At 55.9% G+C, this 14044-nt stretch overlaps 2 protein-coding genes across 8 annotated transcripts in view; one reads left to right on the top strand and one right to left on the bottom strand.

Moving 5' to 3' along the window:
* The window catches only part of POMT2 (protein O-mannosyltransferase 2), a 47650-nt gene extending 46954 nt beyond the window's left edge, over positions 1 to 696 (bottom strand). For 2 of the 3 annotated variants that reach the window (XR_003435576.1, XM_027120148.1), the window contains exon 1: positions 324 to 696. Coding sequence is in view for 1 of the 3 variants with exons in the window: in XM_027120148.1 (XP_026975949.1) it covers positions 324 to 571 (248 nt within the window). In the remaining 2 variants the exon portion in view is untranslated. The remainder of the gene's footprint in view (positions 1 to 323) is intronic. The other variant, XR_003435577.1, reaches the window with a different exon arrangement.
* A 24-nt stretch (positions 697 to 720) lies between these two features.
* On the top strand, positions 721 to 11217 carry GSTZ1 (glutathione S-transferase zeta 1). 5 transcript variants are annotated; one of them, XM_027120150.1, is made up of 9 exons: positions 954 to 1069; positions 4304 to 4355; positions 6173 to 6240; positions 6787 to 6867; positions 7238 to 7363; positions 8361 to 8439; positions 8984 to 9036; positions 9820 to 9869; positions 10640 to 11217. In XM_027120150.1, the coding sequence occupies exons 1-9, from the start codon at positions 1055 to 1057 to the stop codon at positions 10764 to 10766; spliced, it is 651 nt and encodes a 216-aa protein (XP_026975951.1). In that variant the 5' UTR covers positions 954 to 1054; the 3' UTR covers positions 10767 to 11217. The 5 variants fall into 5 exon arrangements, with proteins under 5 accessions (XP_026975953.1, XP_026975951.1, XP_026975954.1 ...); XM_027120153.1 differs by lacking the exon at positions 7238 to 7363; XM_027120152.1 differs by lacking the exons at positions 954 to 1069; positions 8361 to 8439; positions 8984 to 9036; positions 9820 to 9869; positions 10640 to 11217 and adding exons at positions 721 to 947; positions 7960 to 8354.
* The last annotated feature ends 2827 nt before the right edge of the window (positions 11218 to 14044 follow it).

A 14044-nucleotide genomic window follows, 5' to 3' on the forward strand; every position in this document is an offset into this window, starting at 1 on the left:
CCAATTCTCCTGGGTCAGTTCAAAGCACCTTTAAAAGCTACCATTTGAGAGCCAGGTGAGACGCTGCAGCATAACCTGCAAGACATGAAGACTGCTTCCTCAGATCCTAAGGAATCCCACTCTCACACACACCGAAGCAAAAAGATTTCTCTCACGGAGACTGCACCTGGGCAGAGGCAACCACCAGAAACCTGTTTCCCCTCCAGCGCGGCCCCGCCCCTCCGCCTGTGAATCCCGCCCTCTCCGTGCCTCCAGACCAATGAGAAGGCGCGCCCCTCCCTCCCAGTTGCCATGGTGCCTGCCCAGTCCCTCCCATCACTCACCAGATGTGCGGCGGCTGGTCCAGACGGTGGAAGCGGGTGGCAAAGGACATCAGCGTCACCAGGGCCAGCAGAGCCCACCGGCCGGGCGCCTCGAAGCGCCGCGAGCTCGGAGCAGGCCGTTTGGGGCTCCGCGTTGTAGCTTCGGTGGCCACGTCCGGGCCCACGGCCCTAGCAGCCTGGGACCCACAGCGGCCCCTCCGGGGACGCAGCTCAGACCCTGCCAGGCCTCCGCCTACGGCCGGCGGCATCCTTCCCCTCCTCAGGATGGCCCTCCTGCCCGCAAGCACGCTGGGTCTTGCGAGCCGCCCCGCCAATAAGTCACCAAGCGGCGGCTCGGGGTGCCCTGGGAAATGTAGTTCCCTGCGCCGGCAGCCGGGGGCCCTGGGAAATGTAGTTCCCTACCCCGGACTCTGGGCTGGAAGGGGAGCGCGGTCGCCGCCCGGGCCGCTAGGAGACGGCTAGTGGCGCAGAGCATGACGTCCGGGCGGGCCGGGGAGAAAGCGGGCTCAAAGAACTGCAATTCCCAGCAGCGCCAGGACTGGGGGCGTGGCGGCAGGGCGGGGAAGCTAGAAGAGACCTTAAAGCTCATTCTAGTCCAAGCCCTAGCTTTACCGAGACGAAAACGTAAGTTCTGACGTGTCGGGGTCTCACTGGGCCTGAATCGTCGACGACTCGGAGAGTCGCAGGCGCGAAGTTTCCTGGCCTGGAAGAGGGGTCGCCCAGAGTGCGAGATGCAAGTGGGGAAGGTCTGTGTCATGCATCCGGGGAGAGAGGCTCTACTTAGAAACAGGGAAAAATCTTGGGGGGCGGGGTCAAAGGTGAGCCGCTCGGCCCCGCCCACAGCTCCTACGGCGACTCCCAGCATGCAATGCGCCGCGCTGGCACCGCTCTGCACCTGCGCGCTACTCGCTGTGGCCTGTGATCCCGAGAGGATTGGGCGCGAGGTGCAAGGTCCTCGTGGAGAGTACCCGGCTTGGTTTGGTGGCTGTACCCTTGCTCTTCATCTGTCTGTCCACCCACCCCTAACCCCACTCGACCTGCTAGGGCTTCCAAGCGTCGTCCCTCGTCTCCCTGATCCGCACAGCCCTGCCGGTCGGCCCGGCAGGTCTTAACAGTTAAATGGCCTTTCAGGGTTGTTTGCATTTTGAGAGAGCGCCGGGGGCGAGGGGAAACTGTGGCACTTACAGTCATCATAATCACTTGGGGACCTTATTACCAGTTTTAATTTGTATTTCCCAAGACTAACCCCAGAACCACTGTTATCAATCTCTATTAAAGATTTGGAACAGCTATTGTAGCTCAAAGGAAGGTGGCAGGCCCATCAGGTGGGATATAACATCACTTTTTTTTTTTTTTTTTTTGCTGTACGCGGGCCTCTCACTGTTGTGGCCTCTCCCGTTGCGGAGCACAGGCTCTGGATGCGCAGGCCCAGCGGCCATGGCTCACGGGCCCAGCCGCTCCGCGGCATGTGGGATCTTCCCGGACCGGGGCACGAACCCGTGTCCCCTGCATCGGCAGGCGGACTCTCAACCACTGCGCCACCAGGGAAGCCCTATAGTATCACTTTAACAGTGTATAGCCCTCCCACTCCCAAATAGGAGTTTAGGAGTCTTTCTCGAAAATCATGTGTAAGAGGTGGTTTTAAAATAAAATCTGCTAGAGTGGTGAGAATCCATATTTGAATTAAAAACAATTCCTCCAGGAGTGGTGATGAAACGGATATTTTACTTGGGCTTAAAATTTAGCCCTACAAATGCAAATAGGAACATGGGATGGTTTATGAAGTTATCATTGGTAAGAGAAAGATCAGAGACCGCCCTCCATTACATCTCCTGATGGCCCATAAGTAAGAAACCTGAGGGCAGGGCATTTACAGTGATTCTGTGGTCACCCTTAGTCTAGGTCAAATGTGTAACATTTAGTAATTAGGTAAGGCATTTCTTTAAGGATTCTAAGCTGATGTCTGCAGCTCTCTAGTGGTTCCATTCTGTTTCAGTGTAGCTGCCTCTTGGCCCCAGGGGCCCCTCCAGCCTAACCAAATAAGGAAAGGGATGCACCCTGGAACAGGGTACATCCAGTTGTAGCCTACGAACTCTTCTCCCTCCAAGAATGCCTGCTGCCTATCACTTGACCTTTGTGCCAGAACTATCTTCACTTTCCCCACAAAAGTTGCCTTCAGAATAGACTGGAACTCCCAGGGTCAGGAACTAACTTGGGAGGGTCTGGGTTCCCACTTGTGCCCTTGCCCACGTAGAAGATGGAGTAGAAGATGGAGTTGGTAGTTCAGGGATGATGAAAGCAAGGTCAGGTAGCAGCTTGGTGAGCTGGGGCATACAGAAGGGAGAGCGAACTTGGGTGAAATGTCTGTAGTCAGAGGGATGGTAGACAAGGGTGATCTAAGAAATTCTATTGAGTTCTCCCTCATCCAAAAGGCTACATATGTGTCTGCCAGAAGATTCATGAGTGCTAATTACTGGTAACTCTGTTCTGGGTTCTGCTTTGAAATGCTGGTGACCAAGAAGCACCAGAGAAATTAACTTTGAGTCCCCTAAACTTTAGAGGAGAGGTCACACACCCTGCTGCCTTCAGGGGCCTCAGAGTAACAAAAATGAGAGAAGTGGACCAGGTGGGGGCCATAGCAGACCTGAGAGGGCATGCCCTCTCTAAAAGGGGCCATTAATTGGCTCTGATCAATTTTGCTCCTCAGGAAACTGAGTTCATTATCTCCAGATTTTTTTTTTTAATAAAAAATGGACAACAGGATTTGTATATGAAACAATGTGACTTTTAATGTTAGCAATGAATTGAAACATTTTTAAATACAGTATAGACCAAACAGAACACTGTGGGCTGCCAGCTTATGACCTCAGCTTTGGAGTCAGTGGGCATATTCCCCAGCTATTTTTTTTTTATAGATTTTTTTTTGACGTGTACCATTTTTAAAGTCTTTATTGAATTTATTACAATATTGCTTCTGGGTTTTTTTTTTAATGTTTTTTGGTTTTTTGGCTGCAAGGCATGTGGGATCTTAGCTTCCTGACCAGGGATCAAACCCACACCCCCTGCATTGGAAGGCAAAGTCTTAACCTCTGGACCGCCAGGAAAGTTCCCCCCTCTGAGTCTGGCCTGAGTTTTCCAGATGCTATTTTTATGAGATCAGCTGAGAGTCTGGAGGACTGGTGGGTGGAATGTTGAAAGAGATGGGCACCAAAGTGCAGAAAACTAGATTTCCTGGTCTTTCTGCCACTGTTGGAAGGAAATAAGCTATCATTTTAGGGCAACCCTTCATTTTACAGATGAGGGAGCTGAAGACTAGAGAAGGTAGGGATTTGTCCCCAGTCATGCGGGGCTAGGTCCTGCACTGGGACCAGACTCCCAGTATGCCAGCTCCTAGCCCACTGCACCACATGAACTACTGCTTCAAAACCAGGCCTAGCTGTCTGCCCAGGACACCAGACCTGGCTCCACCAGGAGCATAAAAAGCTTTCCCCAGATTAGAAAGAGATGCCCTTTCTGACCGGAGTCAAAGTTCTCCTGATGCCTGTTTAGACCAGCTTCCCCATTGGCTCATGGGATCCACCCCTTTAGGGTTCCTCCCCCTGCCCCACAGTTCTGTGGGAGGGGACAGTCCCTGAGAGGCCAAGGGTCACCACATCATCATGGCTGAGTCTAGGAAGGTAAGGAGGGCACCTGCAGTCTGGCTGCCCCTTTGGGGGCCCCCTGGACATCAGGAATGCATGACAGCACAGTTTGGAGCTGAGGGACCCCACATGACTCCCCAGGCCTCTAACCCAGAGAGCTCTGAGTCTGGCCTGACTTTTCCAGACGCAGGCCTGAGGGAGGAGGCCTAGCAGGCTGGGAAGAAACAGTGCTGGCTTGGAGACCCCTGGCTGGGAGCTGTTGCCTCCCCTCCAGTGGGCTCCTGGGGCTGAGAACCCACCAAGCATGGGTTAACATGCGTCCTCGTCTTCTCTCCTCAGCCCATCCTCTATTCCTACTTCCGAAGCTCCTGCTCATGGAGAGTTCGAATCGGTAAGAGCTGTACCTCCACCAAGAGCTGGAGTGGGGTGGTATGGGGTGGAGGGAGGCCTGGGTGAAAAGCCTCTGTCAGACAGGGCACCAGCCACAGCATCCCCAGTCTCCTGGAGCCCTCAGCCTCGAATGGCACCTCCACCTCGGAAGTCCAACTAGAGGAAGTGGGGAGGGGTGTTTTTCCTCTTGGGCCTGCCACCTCTCCCACTGCTCTCCAAAGCCCCTTAGCAACCATGCTTCAGGCAGGCTCACAGAATCCAGAGACCCTTGGTAACTGGGAACAGCTGACCTTCCTCAGTTCTTATCTTATTTGATCTGGCAAATTAAACAGAGCTGGCCAGTGTGGACCCCAGAGGCTTCGGGAAGGAGAAACTGGGCCCTCTGGTTTAGTCCTGGTTCGACCCTTCTGTCCCTCAGCTTAAGTCAGCCCTCGGCCAAGGTCATAGTCGTAGCAGCTCGTACAGAAAGAGAACGGTGCTGAGTGTTTTTGTGTACATGACTCCATTTAAACCTCAACGACCCTGGGAGGGAGGTATTATTATCATCACCATTGTACAGGTGGGAAAACTGGGGCACGGGGAGGTTAAGTAACTTGCCCAAGATCATGTAGCTAGTAAGAGGCAGGCCTGGAATCTGAACCAGCTAGCCTAGCTCCAGCTAGTCCATGCTCTTTACTACGCTATGCTGCCTGTCAGATGGGGAAACAGGCACAGAGGCTGACGTTACTTGTCCAGGGCCACACAGCTAGCAAGTGAACGTGATGACATTTAAACCCAGGTAGCCTGCTGCCAGGAGCCTGTTCCTGACCCGGAAGCCATCCTTATGACCCTCCCCCTCCCACAGTCACTTGGTATTTGCTAGAATCAGTAGGCAAGAGCACTGGGGTGCCCGAGGACACATTTCTCCAAGAAGATGGCCTCCCTGGGCCCAGAGCCTCTGCCCTGACGGGGCCAGACCAGCAGCGCGGGCACTGTCTCTGCAGGGCCACCACGCATTGGCCTCCTGCCTGGCCCCGACCACTTCCACTCTCCAGGGTGGAGCTGACCGGCGCTGAGAAGGAGCCCCGCGTCTCCTGGGCTGTCTGCAGGCTGTGACACGTCTTGCGCTCCTCCCCTCGCTCATTTGCCTGATACCGGCCATCGCCATATTTTAAGGCACAAGTGTGCACACTTACACACACAGTCTCCTCCACTAGGGTCGACCGAGTGTTTTGCCCTCACCATGCTGGGAGGAAAAGATCAAAGGAGATGGAGAGGAAATCCAGCCACTGGGAGTCAGCAGATGTGCTGAGGTCACCAGAGAGCCCTGATGCCTTGGGATCTGTAGTCAACAGCCCTGAGAACGGATAGAATGGATTAGAAAGGGGTTCTCCTCTAAACAGAACAAGAGTGTCCTCTGCCTGTGTGGGCCCTGCGTAGTCACTGAGCACCTTCCCTTGGCCCGCAGATGACCTTTATGGAGGAATGATTGCATGTCTCCAACAAATAAGCCCTGCTTGCCACTGGGTAAGGCCCTGCCAGGGGCAGAGATGAAGGGGACATTTCCCTGCTGTCCTCCAGGAGCCCTCAGCGGGCCAGGGCACACACCCTCATAGCACCACCTAGAGGCATGAGAGGTCCGCTGGGGATATAGAGAGTCCAGGGGCAAGAGAGGCAGAGCATCATGGCCCTGGGGTAGGGGAGCGGGTGGTGATCCAGGAAGTTGGGAAGAAGGCGACAGGGCTACCCAGCAGTGTGGAGAAAGAAGCCTCCTTCCCGCTCGTCACCCTGGGAAGTGTGGTCAGAGGCTGTCACTGACTTGTCTGCTGTCTCTCCTAGCTCTGGCCTTGAAAAACATGGACTATGAGACGATAACCATCAACCTCACAAAGGATGGGGGGCAGCAGGTAAGGAGGCTGCCCCCAGGCCACAATGTAGGAGTCAGAGGCCTTGGAGAGGGGCCCGGCAGGGGGTGCAGACTTCTGCAGGCAAGAGATGAGCATGCGCCCTGTGGTCCCCATGGCCAGAGGAGGCTGCTGGCCCTGCCCTGTGGGACAGGGCGGCCAGCTGTGCAGCAAGAGGAGCCATGGGAAGGGCCCAGGTTCCAGGCTCCGCACCACAGCCTGGCCTCTCCATGTCTGGCTCCAGAAGTGTGGGTGGTGAGCGGGTCCTCGCCCCATGCCAGGCCCTCTGGATGTGCCTTGGTGACCACATATAAGGTGCAGGGACAAGCACATAGCCTGGCCACTGGGATGAAACCTGTATCTCAGCAGCCACTGGGGTTCAGGATACTTCACAGATCCCCCAGGTGTCACCCTGGGCCTGGGAGCCAGGGCCTTTCCCAGGGGAGGGAGGTACAGGTGGGCAGTAGGCGAGGGGCTTCCTGCTTGCCAGACTCTGCTTTAGCCAGCTCAGGCCAGGCTGCCCAGTCCACCAGGGCCTTGTCTCCACAGTTCTCTGAAGAATTCCAGGCCCTGAATCCCATGAAGCAGGTGCCAGCCCTGAAGATTGATGGAATCACCATTGGCCAGTCAGTGAGTGGCGGCTTTGGGAGGCCCCTCATGAGCGTGGTGCCCTGAGCAAGAGGACCTCGTAGCTCTTCCTTGCCTGTGTCTGCCCAGGGCACCCAGCTCTCAGCAGGGATGAGCGGGGGAGGGAGGAAGGTTGCTTGCTTGCTTTGGGAGGTGAAGGGAGACTCAAGCATATGGGGGACTAAGTTCTGTAGGACAAGGGTCCAAAATGATCTCATCCTCCTGGGGAGCCTCTTGGCTTCACAGGGCTCAAGGGGAGGATGGTAAGAAGGGTAAGAAGGGGGGTGGTGACGATGGTGGTGTTGGAAGTGGGGGAGGAAGAGGAGTTTACAGTCCCCCCATGGTCCCTGCCTCACGGCTCGCCTCCGGACAGCTGGCCATCATTGAGTACCTGGAGGAGACCCGGCCCACGCCGCAACTCCTGCCTCAGGACCCAAAGAAGAGGGCCCACGTGCGCATGATTTCCCACCTCCTGGCCAGCGGCATCCAGCCCCTGCAGGTGCGGCTCCCGTGCGCTTTCTCCCTCACACGCCTCTCACCCTTGCATCCCCACACGCATGCACTCTCCCCTCTGCATGCACGCGCACCCTGGCCAGCCCACCGTGAGGTGCCTTGCGGGGTGGCAGGAGGACAGAGGGGATTCTCAGGGGCTTGGCCCTGTCCCCTGTGGCAGAGGGAGGAGGGAGGCCAGAAAGCATCCACTCCCTGGGACGCCAGCCGCCTTCTGGGAAGCCCCAGGTTTCCAAGGACACGTCCAGAGTTGCCAAGGTGGGCAAAGGGCCAGGTGGCAGGGAGAGGCTGAGCAGCGCATGCCCCTGCCTCCCACCTTTAACCAGAGCAGCCTTCCTTTCACCTGTTCTGTGTCATAGATTGGGATTCTCCTAAGATTTTTTTGGTAAGTTTTCACTGGTAAAACAAAAAAGTATTAAAACAATTCATCTGTTTAAAAAAAAAAATTCATCTGTGCTAATCCCTGACTTTGCAAGTAAGGAAATAGCCCCAGAAAGGTGGAGTGACTGCAGAGTCACTCTAAGTGTGACAGACCCCCTGACTGTGTATCTGTGGCCCCCCATGTCACTTTTTTTTTTTTAACAGGAAGTTGAAGCAGACAGACATCCAAATCTCCTGAAAGCCAATCCTATGTGCCTCCCCCATGCTGCCCTCCCCAACCCTGTGTCACACTCCCTCTCCTCACAAGGGACCATGTCAGGGAGAAGCATTGGATGCAATGGAGAGAGGCCTTGGGTTGTGCCTCCACCCTTACACATCTCTGCCAGAGGGATAGGGGCCACGAGGGCAGCCAGAGAAAGTGGCCTCTGGGATCGTCACCTCCCTTCCCCCTCAGGCCCCACAGGGTGGGAGCTCACAGGGTCCAGGGTAGGACAGGTGTACAGCCAGGGACACACGGGAACCAAGCTCACCTGAGGGGACTTGGCTGAGTGCGCGGCTCAGCCTGGCTCCCAAAGCTCATCCCAGATTTTTCTTGGGCTACACAGAACCTGTCTGTCCTGAAGCAAGTGGGACCGGAGAACCAGCTGACCTGGGCCCAGCAGGCCATCAGTTCTGGCTTTAACGGTGAGTCCTTGCCCCTGTGAGCTGCCCCTGGTGACCTCTTAGAGAAATGGCCCTCACACCGGGGGCCCTGGCATCTGGCAGCGTCCCGGGCTCTTCGGCCTTGGCAGTGGCATGGATGAGGGTGGGGGGGCAGGGCCGAGGAGGCAGTGGGCTGGGCAGAATCCAACCTGGCCTCAACCCCTGGCACTTCTGGGAACCTCATGCCTGAGGCCTTTTGGAGATGGATGGCCCAACTTCTGCTCCATTGCCCACTCCAGGCAGGAAGCCAGGGCCAGCAAAGTGTCAGCACATCGGTGTGAGAACTGCTGCCTTGGCCAGTGGCAGGCCTTGTCCCCTCAGAGGAGGGAATGGCAGCTGAACTTGCAGAGCGCAGGGAGGCATCATCTTATCCCCATGTGCCCATCACCTCTCTCCAGATCTGACTGCCGTGTTCCCCCTAGCACACGCTCCAGCCTGCCACTCAGATAGCTGCCATGTCATAGCTATGCACCAAGGCCCAGAAAGGCTGCTCTCCCCTTAGAGTATTCATGTTGCTTCCCTCCAGCTCTGGAGCAGATCCTGCAGAGCACAGCGGGGAAGTACTGTGTGGGAGATGAGGTAAGCTCTCCCCAGGCCCATGGGGGTGGCCTCCTCCCTCAGGCCTACCTCAGGCTGCCACTGTCTTCCACTTAGACTCAGCTACCTCCCTCCAGCCCAGGGCAGGCACAGCTCAGAGAGCTTCCTGAGGAGGCAGCTGTAGCAAGGGTGGGGAGTCAGCAACCCAAGGTCGTCCTCTCTGCGTTAAGCAGAAGTTAGCTCACGGGGAGCTTCTCAGCCCCTTCCTGGTCAGCTGCCTCAAGAGGAAGTGAGTTTCTCATTGCTGGAGGTATTCAAGTTGAAGACCTCATCTCTGAGATGAGGAGGTGGTCCAGCCATCAGATGAGGGATCAGACTAGGTGATGTCTCCATTCCCTTCCAATGCTAGGATTCTAGGATTCAGGTGCCCTTGACTCCTACAGGCTAAGGCCCTGGCTCTATGGTAATTCTGGTTCCAGAGTCCCCCACCTGCACCCAGAGGCTTTCCCTCCCTGCTGGGAGCCCCCACTAAGTGCCTGTGGTGGCAATTTTGAACAAGCACAGTAACATCCACTAAGGCAATCGAGCCTTCTCTGGCTACCCACAGTTGGTTGTCAGCGCAACTGCACTGTAGCCTGGGAGAAGCGCTTCAGCTGCAGGGACAGACCCAGCCAGCCCGGGGAGATGAGGAGGGGGTGGGGCAGTGGGGGGGGGGTAGAAGAGCCAGAAGCAGAGGGGAATGCCAGGGGCCAGCACCCCAGTGCTGTCACTGGTGGGAGTCTGGGGTGCGCACCCTGATGCAAGCCCGCCCGACCCTCTTTGCAGGTGTCCATGGCTGATCTGTGCTTAGCGCCTCAGGTGGCAAATGCTGACAGGTAAGAGACAGCCCTGCCACCCTCCCTCTTCCTCCTGGCTCCTCCCCTCAAAATGCCCAGCTGCCTCCTACAGTCAGGCCCTGACTTCATCGACTGAGGTAGCATCTCACGCAGACTCTCCCCCACTGCCCCCAGCAGCCACTGTGGCCGTAAGAGACAGGCAGAAGCCGGTGTAACACCCTTCCCATGCCCACTGCAGCCCAGGTGATACCGCATAGCCCCCACTCCTAAGAGGAGGCGTGTCACCTGGTGGACGCCCCTGCAAGAGTCCACTCCAAGAGCCTGCTCTCCCCAGACGTGGTGTTTCTGTGCCTGGCAGTGAGCTCTGCCTCTGCTTTGCTCCATCAGCCCTTCAGGAGGGCACAGATGAGAACCTCTCTGTGGAAGGCATCGTGCTGGGCACTGTTAGGGGTATGGAAATGTGTGACACATTCCCTGCGCCTGAGAAGCTTATGACATGGGTGGGGAGATGATCTGTATATAAATGCCCAGCACTGGCCTTACACATAGTAGGTTGTATAGATAGCCATGGCCTGGAATAGGAGCAGTAGGAAACTGAGATGCCAGACAATACTGCACAAGACTGTCCCTCCCCAGAGAGCTACCTGTGAACAAGGACCCCCAACCTGGCAGGGCTGCCTTCCTAGGCCTTCCCTGGCCAGCCCCAGGGACCTCATCCAGCCCCGCCTCTGTGCTTCCCCCATCGCCTGCAGGGCAGTCTCCCTGGGCCCCTGCAGACCTTGGCTCAGGGGGATGTTTCTCTGCCACAGGTTCAAGGTGGATCTCACTCCCTACCCTACCATCAGCCGTATCAACAAGTCACTGCTGGCCTTGGAGGCCTTCCAAGTGTCTCACCCCTGCCGGCAGCCAGATACACCCCCTGAGCTGAGGGCCTAGCTCTCAAACCGCGCCCCACTTGTGCAGGGGCCGGGAGCGGGTGCAGGAGCAGAAGCTGCATGGGCTGAAGAGGCCTGGAAGCCAGCGAGCCTTAACTGGAGAGGTGGAAGACCTGAACTCCTAGCCCTTGAACTTGAACTCTAGGCCCTGGATTTGCCTTCCCACTGAAACTCCTTCTGCCTCAGCCCCTTCATCTGTCACATGCGGGCAGAATGGGGTGGGAGAATGCCGGGAGGCGGGTAGGCAGGAAGTCTTCATGACTGTGTCGCGGGCAGTCATGAAGATGAAGTGAACGTAGACTGAAACGTATGCCGAGTTTACCAGAGAGCCATGAGGAAGTCTGAGCGCCTCTTCCCGTCCCCTCAACTGTACCTGACTCCAAAGAATGCCCACACTGAAATCTGGTAATTAAACTAAAGCCCAGGCCCCCGGGTTGTTCACTTAAAGCTGAGCTGGGTTGCAGAAGGTGAACACTCTTCCTAGCTGGAATCCCTCTGTGTCTGGACCAGGAGAGAAAGCCAGCCAGCCACTTGCCCACTCTGTGGTTGGCCTGGCCCCTGGGACCTAAGGGCAAGGAAGAGAAATAAGCCCAAAAGCCTGCCTGAGAAAATCAGACAAGATCCAGAAGAGAACAGGTATAAGAAGCAGGAAAGAAAGCCTCCTGCGACCAGCTGAGTGCCCAGGCCTGGGAGTAGTCCCGTTGCTCACTTCCATGGCAGCGCTGAGGAGACGCTGGCCCGCTCAGCCCAGTCCCTCATCTTCAGGGGCAGCGTTCTCTGGAGCAGCCTCAGGATTAGGTGCTTAGGATACATCCACGTGTGAGCAGTGCTGGGAGCTGGAGGCAGGCTCCTCCGTGGGCAGTATGAACAGCTACTGACCAAGCTAGCAGGAGGCCAGCCGGGTAACGGCTTACCTTGGGCTGCCCTGGAGGGAGCAGGTCCCCATGCCTGGCAGTGCTCAGCCAGAACCAGGATCACCTCGGGCAGAGATACTGTAGGGAGATGCGGGTCACTTCTGGGAGTGAAACAAGATGACATTTATGTTCCCTACGTGAGATTTCATTTCCCCTGTGTAGCTGAGGTTTAAACAAGGAATTAAGATAGATGTGTCTGGTCCAAGTGGAAGCCACCTTTCTCGGCCATGAGTCCCTTTTCTTTAGCTCCAACGCCAGGGCACCTAGTTCTCCCCTCTCATCCCAGGCTCCTTAGTGGCCTCTCCTTCTCTCTTGGATGGCCTGGGCTCCAGGCTCTAGAATGACCAAGGTGGGCCGCTCTTGTTCCCAAGGTGAGTTTGTCCTGGCAGAGCCCAGAGAGAAGCCCAGGAAGGTAGAGGAGACACAGCAGTGGTGAGGGATGCTGTGCCTGCCCTGCCCTGCCGCCATCTGGACCTTTTCCTCAGATTACTCCAGACCTGCCTGGCTGCATAAGGCTCACCTGGGCTCTCGCCAAGAAACCTTGACTTGAGATAAGAGACTAATCTCCTCAGCTCAGGGATCAGTAACCGTCACCTGACTTGGACTTCTGAAATTGAAGGTGATTCAAGCTCCTATGGATTTTAAAGAGAAAATGAACTCAGGGGAAAGGAGGGAAGCCCATACTTCAGGCTCTGCTCCTACAGCTCCCACGGCAGTGTGCTCCCTGGCCCTGGAGAGACATGGGCCCAGCCAGGAGCAGCGGGCAAGCTGCAGGGCTAGCCTTGGCCAAACGGGGCGCTGCCACCACTCGCCCAGACTAAGGAGGCAGCTGGCTCTACCTGTCACTAACAGGTGCCTTTGGGAGCCCAAATAATCCAAAACAATTTCCAGTAGTGCTGAGGTTACCAGGTTCCCCTACTCCTCCCTCCTCCCAGTCTCGTTTCCAGGCAACAGAGGAGCACAGAGACTTCTGGGAAGTACAGGCAGTAGATAGAATCCACATCTAGGACAAGGTACAGGCGCAGAGACAACCTGAGACCACTCCCCAGCCCTGAATGGTTCTATGGGGAACTAGGTATAATGAGTGGGCGGACTGGGGTTCTTCCTAGAAGGAAACCATCTGGTGGCTGTCCTGCTCCAGCTGCTAATGCACGTTCCACTTCCCCCCACTCAGCATGCAGCGAGCCCTGCCAGGGGACTCCCCGCGCTGGGAGCTGGCGGGTGTGGCTGTGTGACTGGGGATATGGCAGACATGGCCCCTGCTCTTACTGAGCTTATGTCCCTCCACTTATTCCTGGAAATTTAACTGGCCGTCTCTATCTCCACCCCTCAACATCATGGGCCTGTTGCCTATCTGCTTGTCTGTCTGATATTAATTTGGTTAACCTGAGGCTCCATCAGCCATCCTAAAACTGGTGGCCAAAGCTGAGTTGGCCACCTTAAAATTTAGATTTTAAGGAAATCTAAACCAAGTAAAGAGGCGACACAGCCTCCGTTATCAAAAAGCACTTATAAAAACCATCCTCATTTAATGCACAAAACTCAGTTTAATATTTTTCTCATAGTTCTGGTCCTCTAGTTCAACAGGAGTTTTGTGATATGTGTCCGAGTGTGAGGTGAAAACCAGCCATGGCTAGGGGAGGGGAGGGATCAAATGCTGTGGGTTTTCCTCTGGGCTCAGTGAGATCCTTGGAGTCCATGACATTTCTGAGGCCCTCCTTTATCATCTGGTTTTCTCCAAACCCAGACAAACCTGTCCTTCCTCACAAAAACAGATGTGTCTAAGCCAAAGAAACTCACTCCAGGCTCCTCTGAGCTGCCTCACCTGGGAAGTGCTGGGTTCTTCAAGTGTCCCCACATCCATGACCTGAGCCACCCAGAGACACGGCTGGCTAACCTTGGTGGTTCTCAGCTGCAGGAGAACTATAGCCCTTCTCCTTGTTCAATGATGTCTCAAGGACTTCACAAAGGAGTCCTTCTCCTTTGTGAAGGAGATTTTTGTATTTTAAAGCTAGAACCATGGGAATTCCCTGGCGGTCCAGCAGTTAGGACACCATGCTTCCACTGCAGGGGGCCCGGGTGATGCCTGGTTGGGAAACTAGGACCCCGCCGTGCGGTTCGACCAAAAAAAAAAAAAAAAAAAAAAAAAGCTAGAACCTAAGCCATAGAGCTCTCCACACAGTGTGTAGCAACACAAGCCGGTCTCCAGGCCAGGGCTGGGAGCCAGCCTTGCTGACTTCTTCACCTGGAGCCAAGGAGAAGACTAACGCAGGACCAACTCAGCTCCCAAGGGCCTGCCGGAACTTTCTGGAGTCTCCTGTGGCCTTTGGGGGCTGGGGCTGTAGAGGTGAGGGGACCTGGGGGG

This window comes from Aethalodelphis obliquidens, unplaced genomic scaffold, assembly GCF_003676395.1.
Source record: "Aethalodelphis obliquidens isolate GAN/ISIS:26980383/991018 unplaced genomic scaffold, ASM367639v1 scaffold21, whole genome shotgun sequence".
In the NCBI taxonomy this organism is placed as follows: Eukaryota; Metazoa; Chordata; class Mammalia; order Artiodactyla; family Delphinidae; genus Aethalodelphis; species Aethalodelphis obliquidens.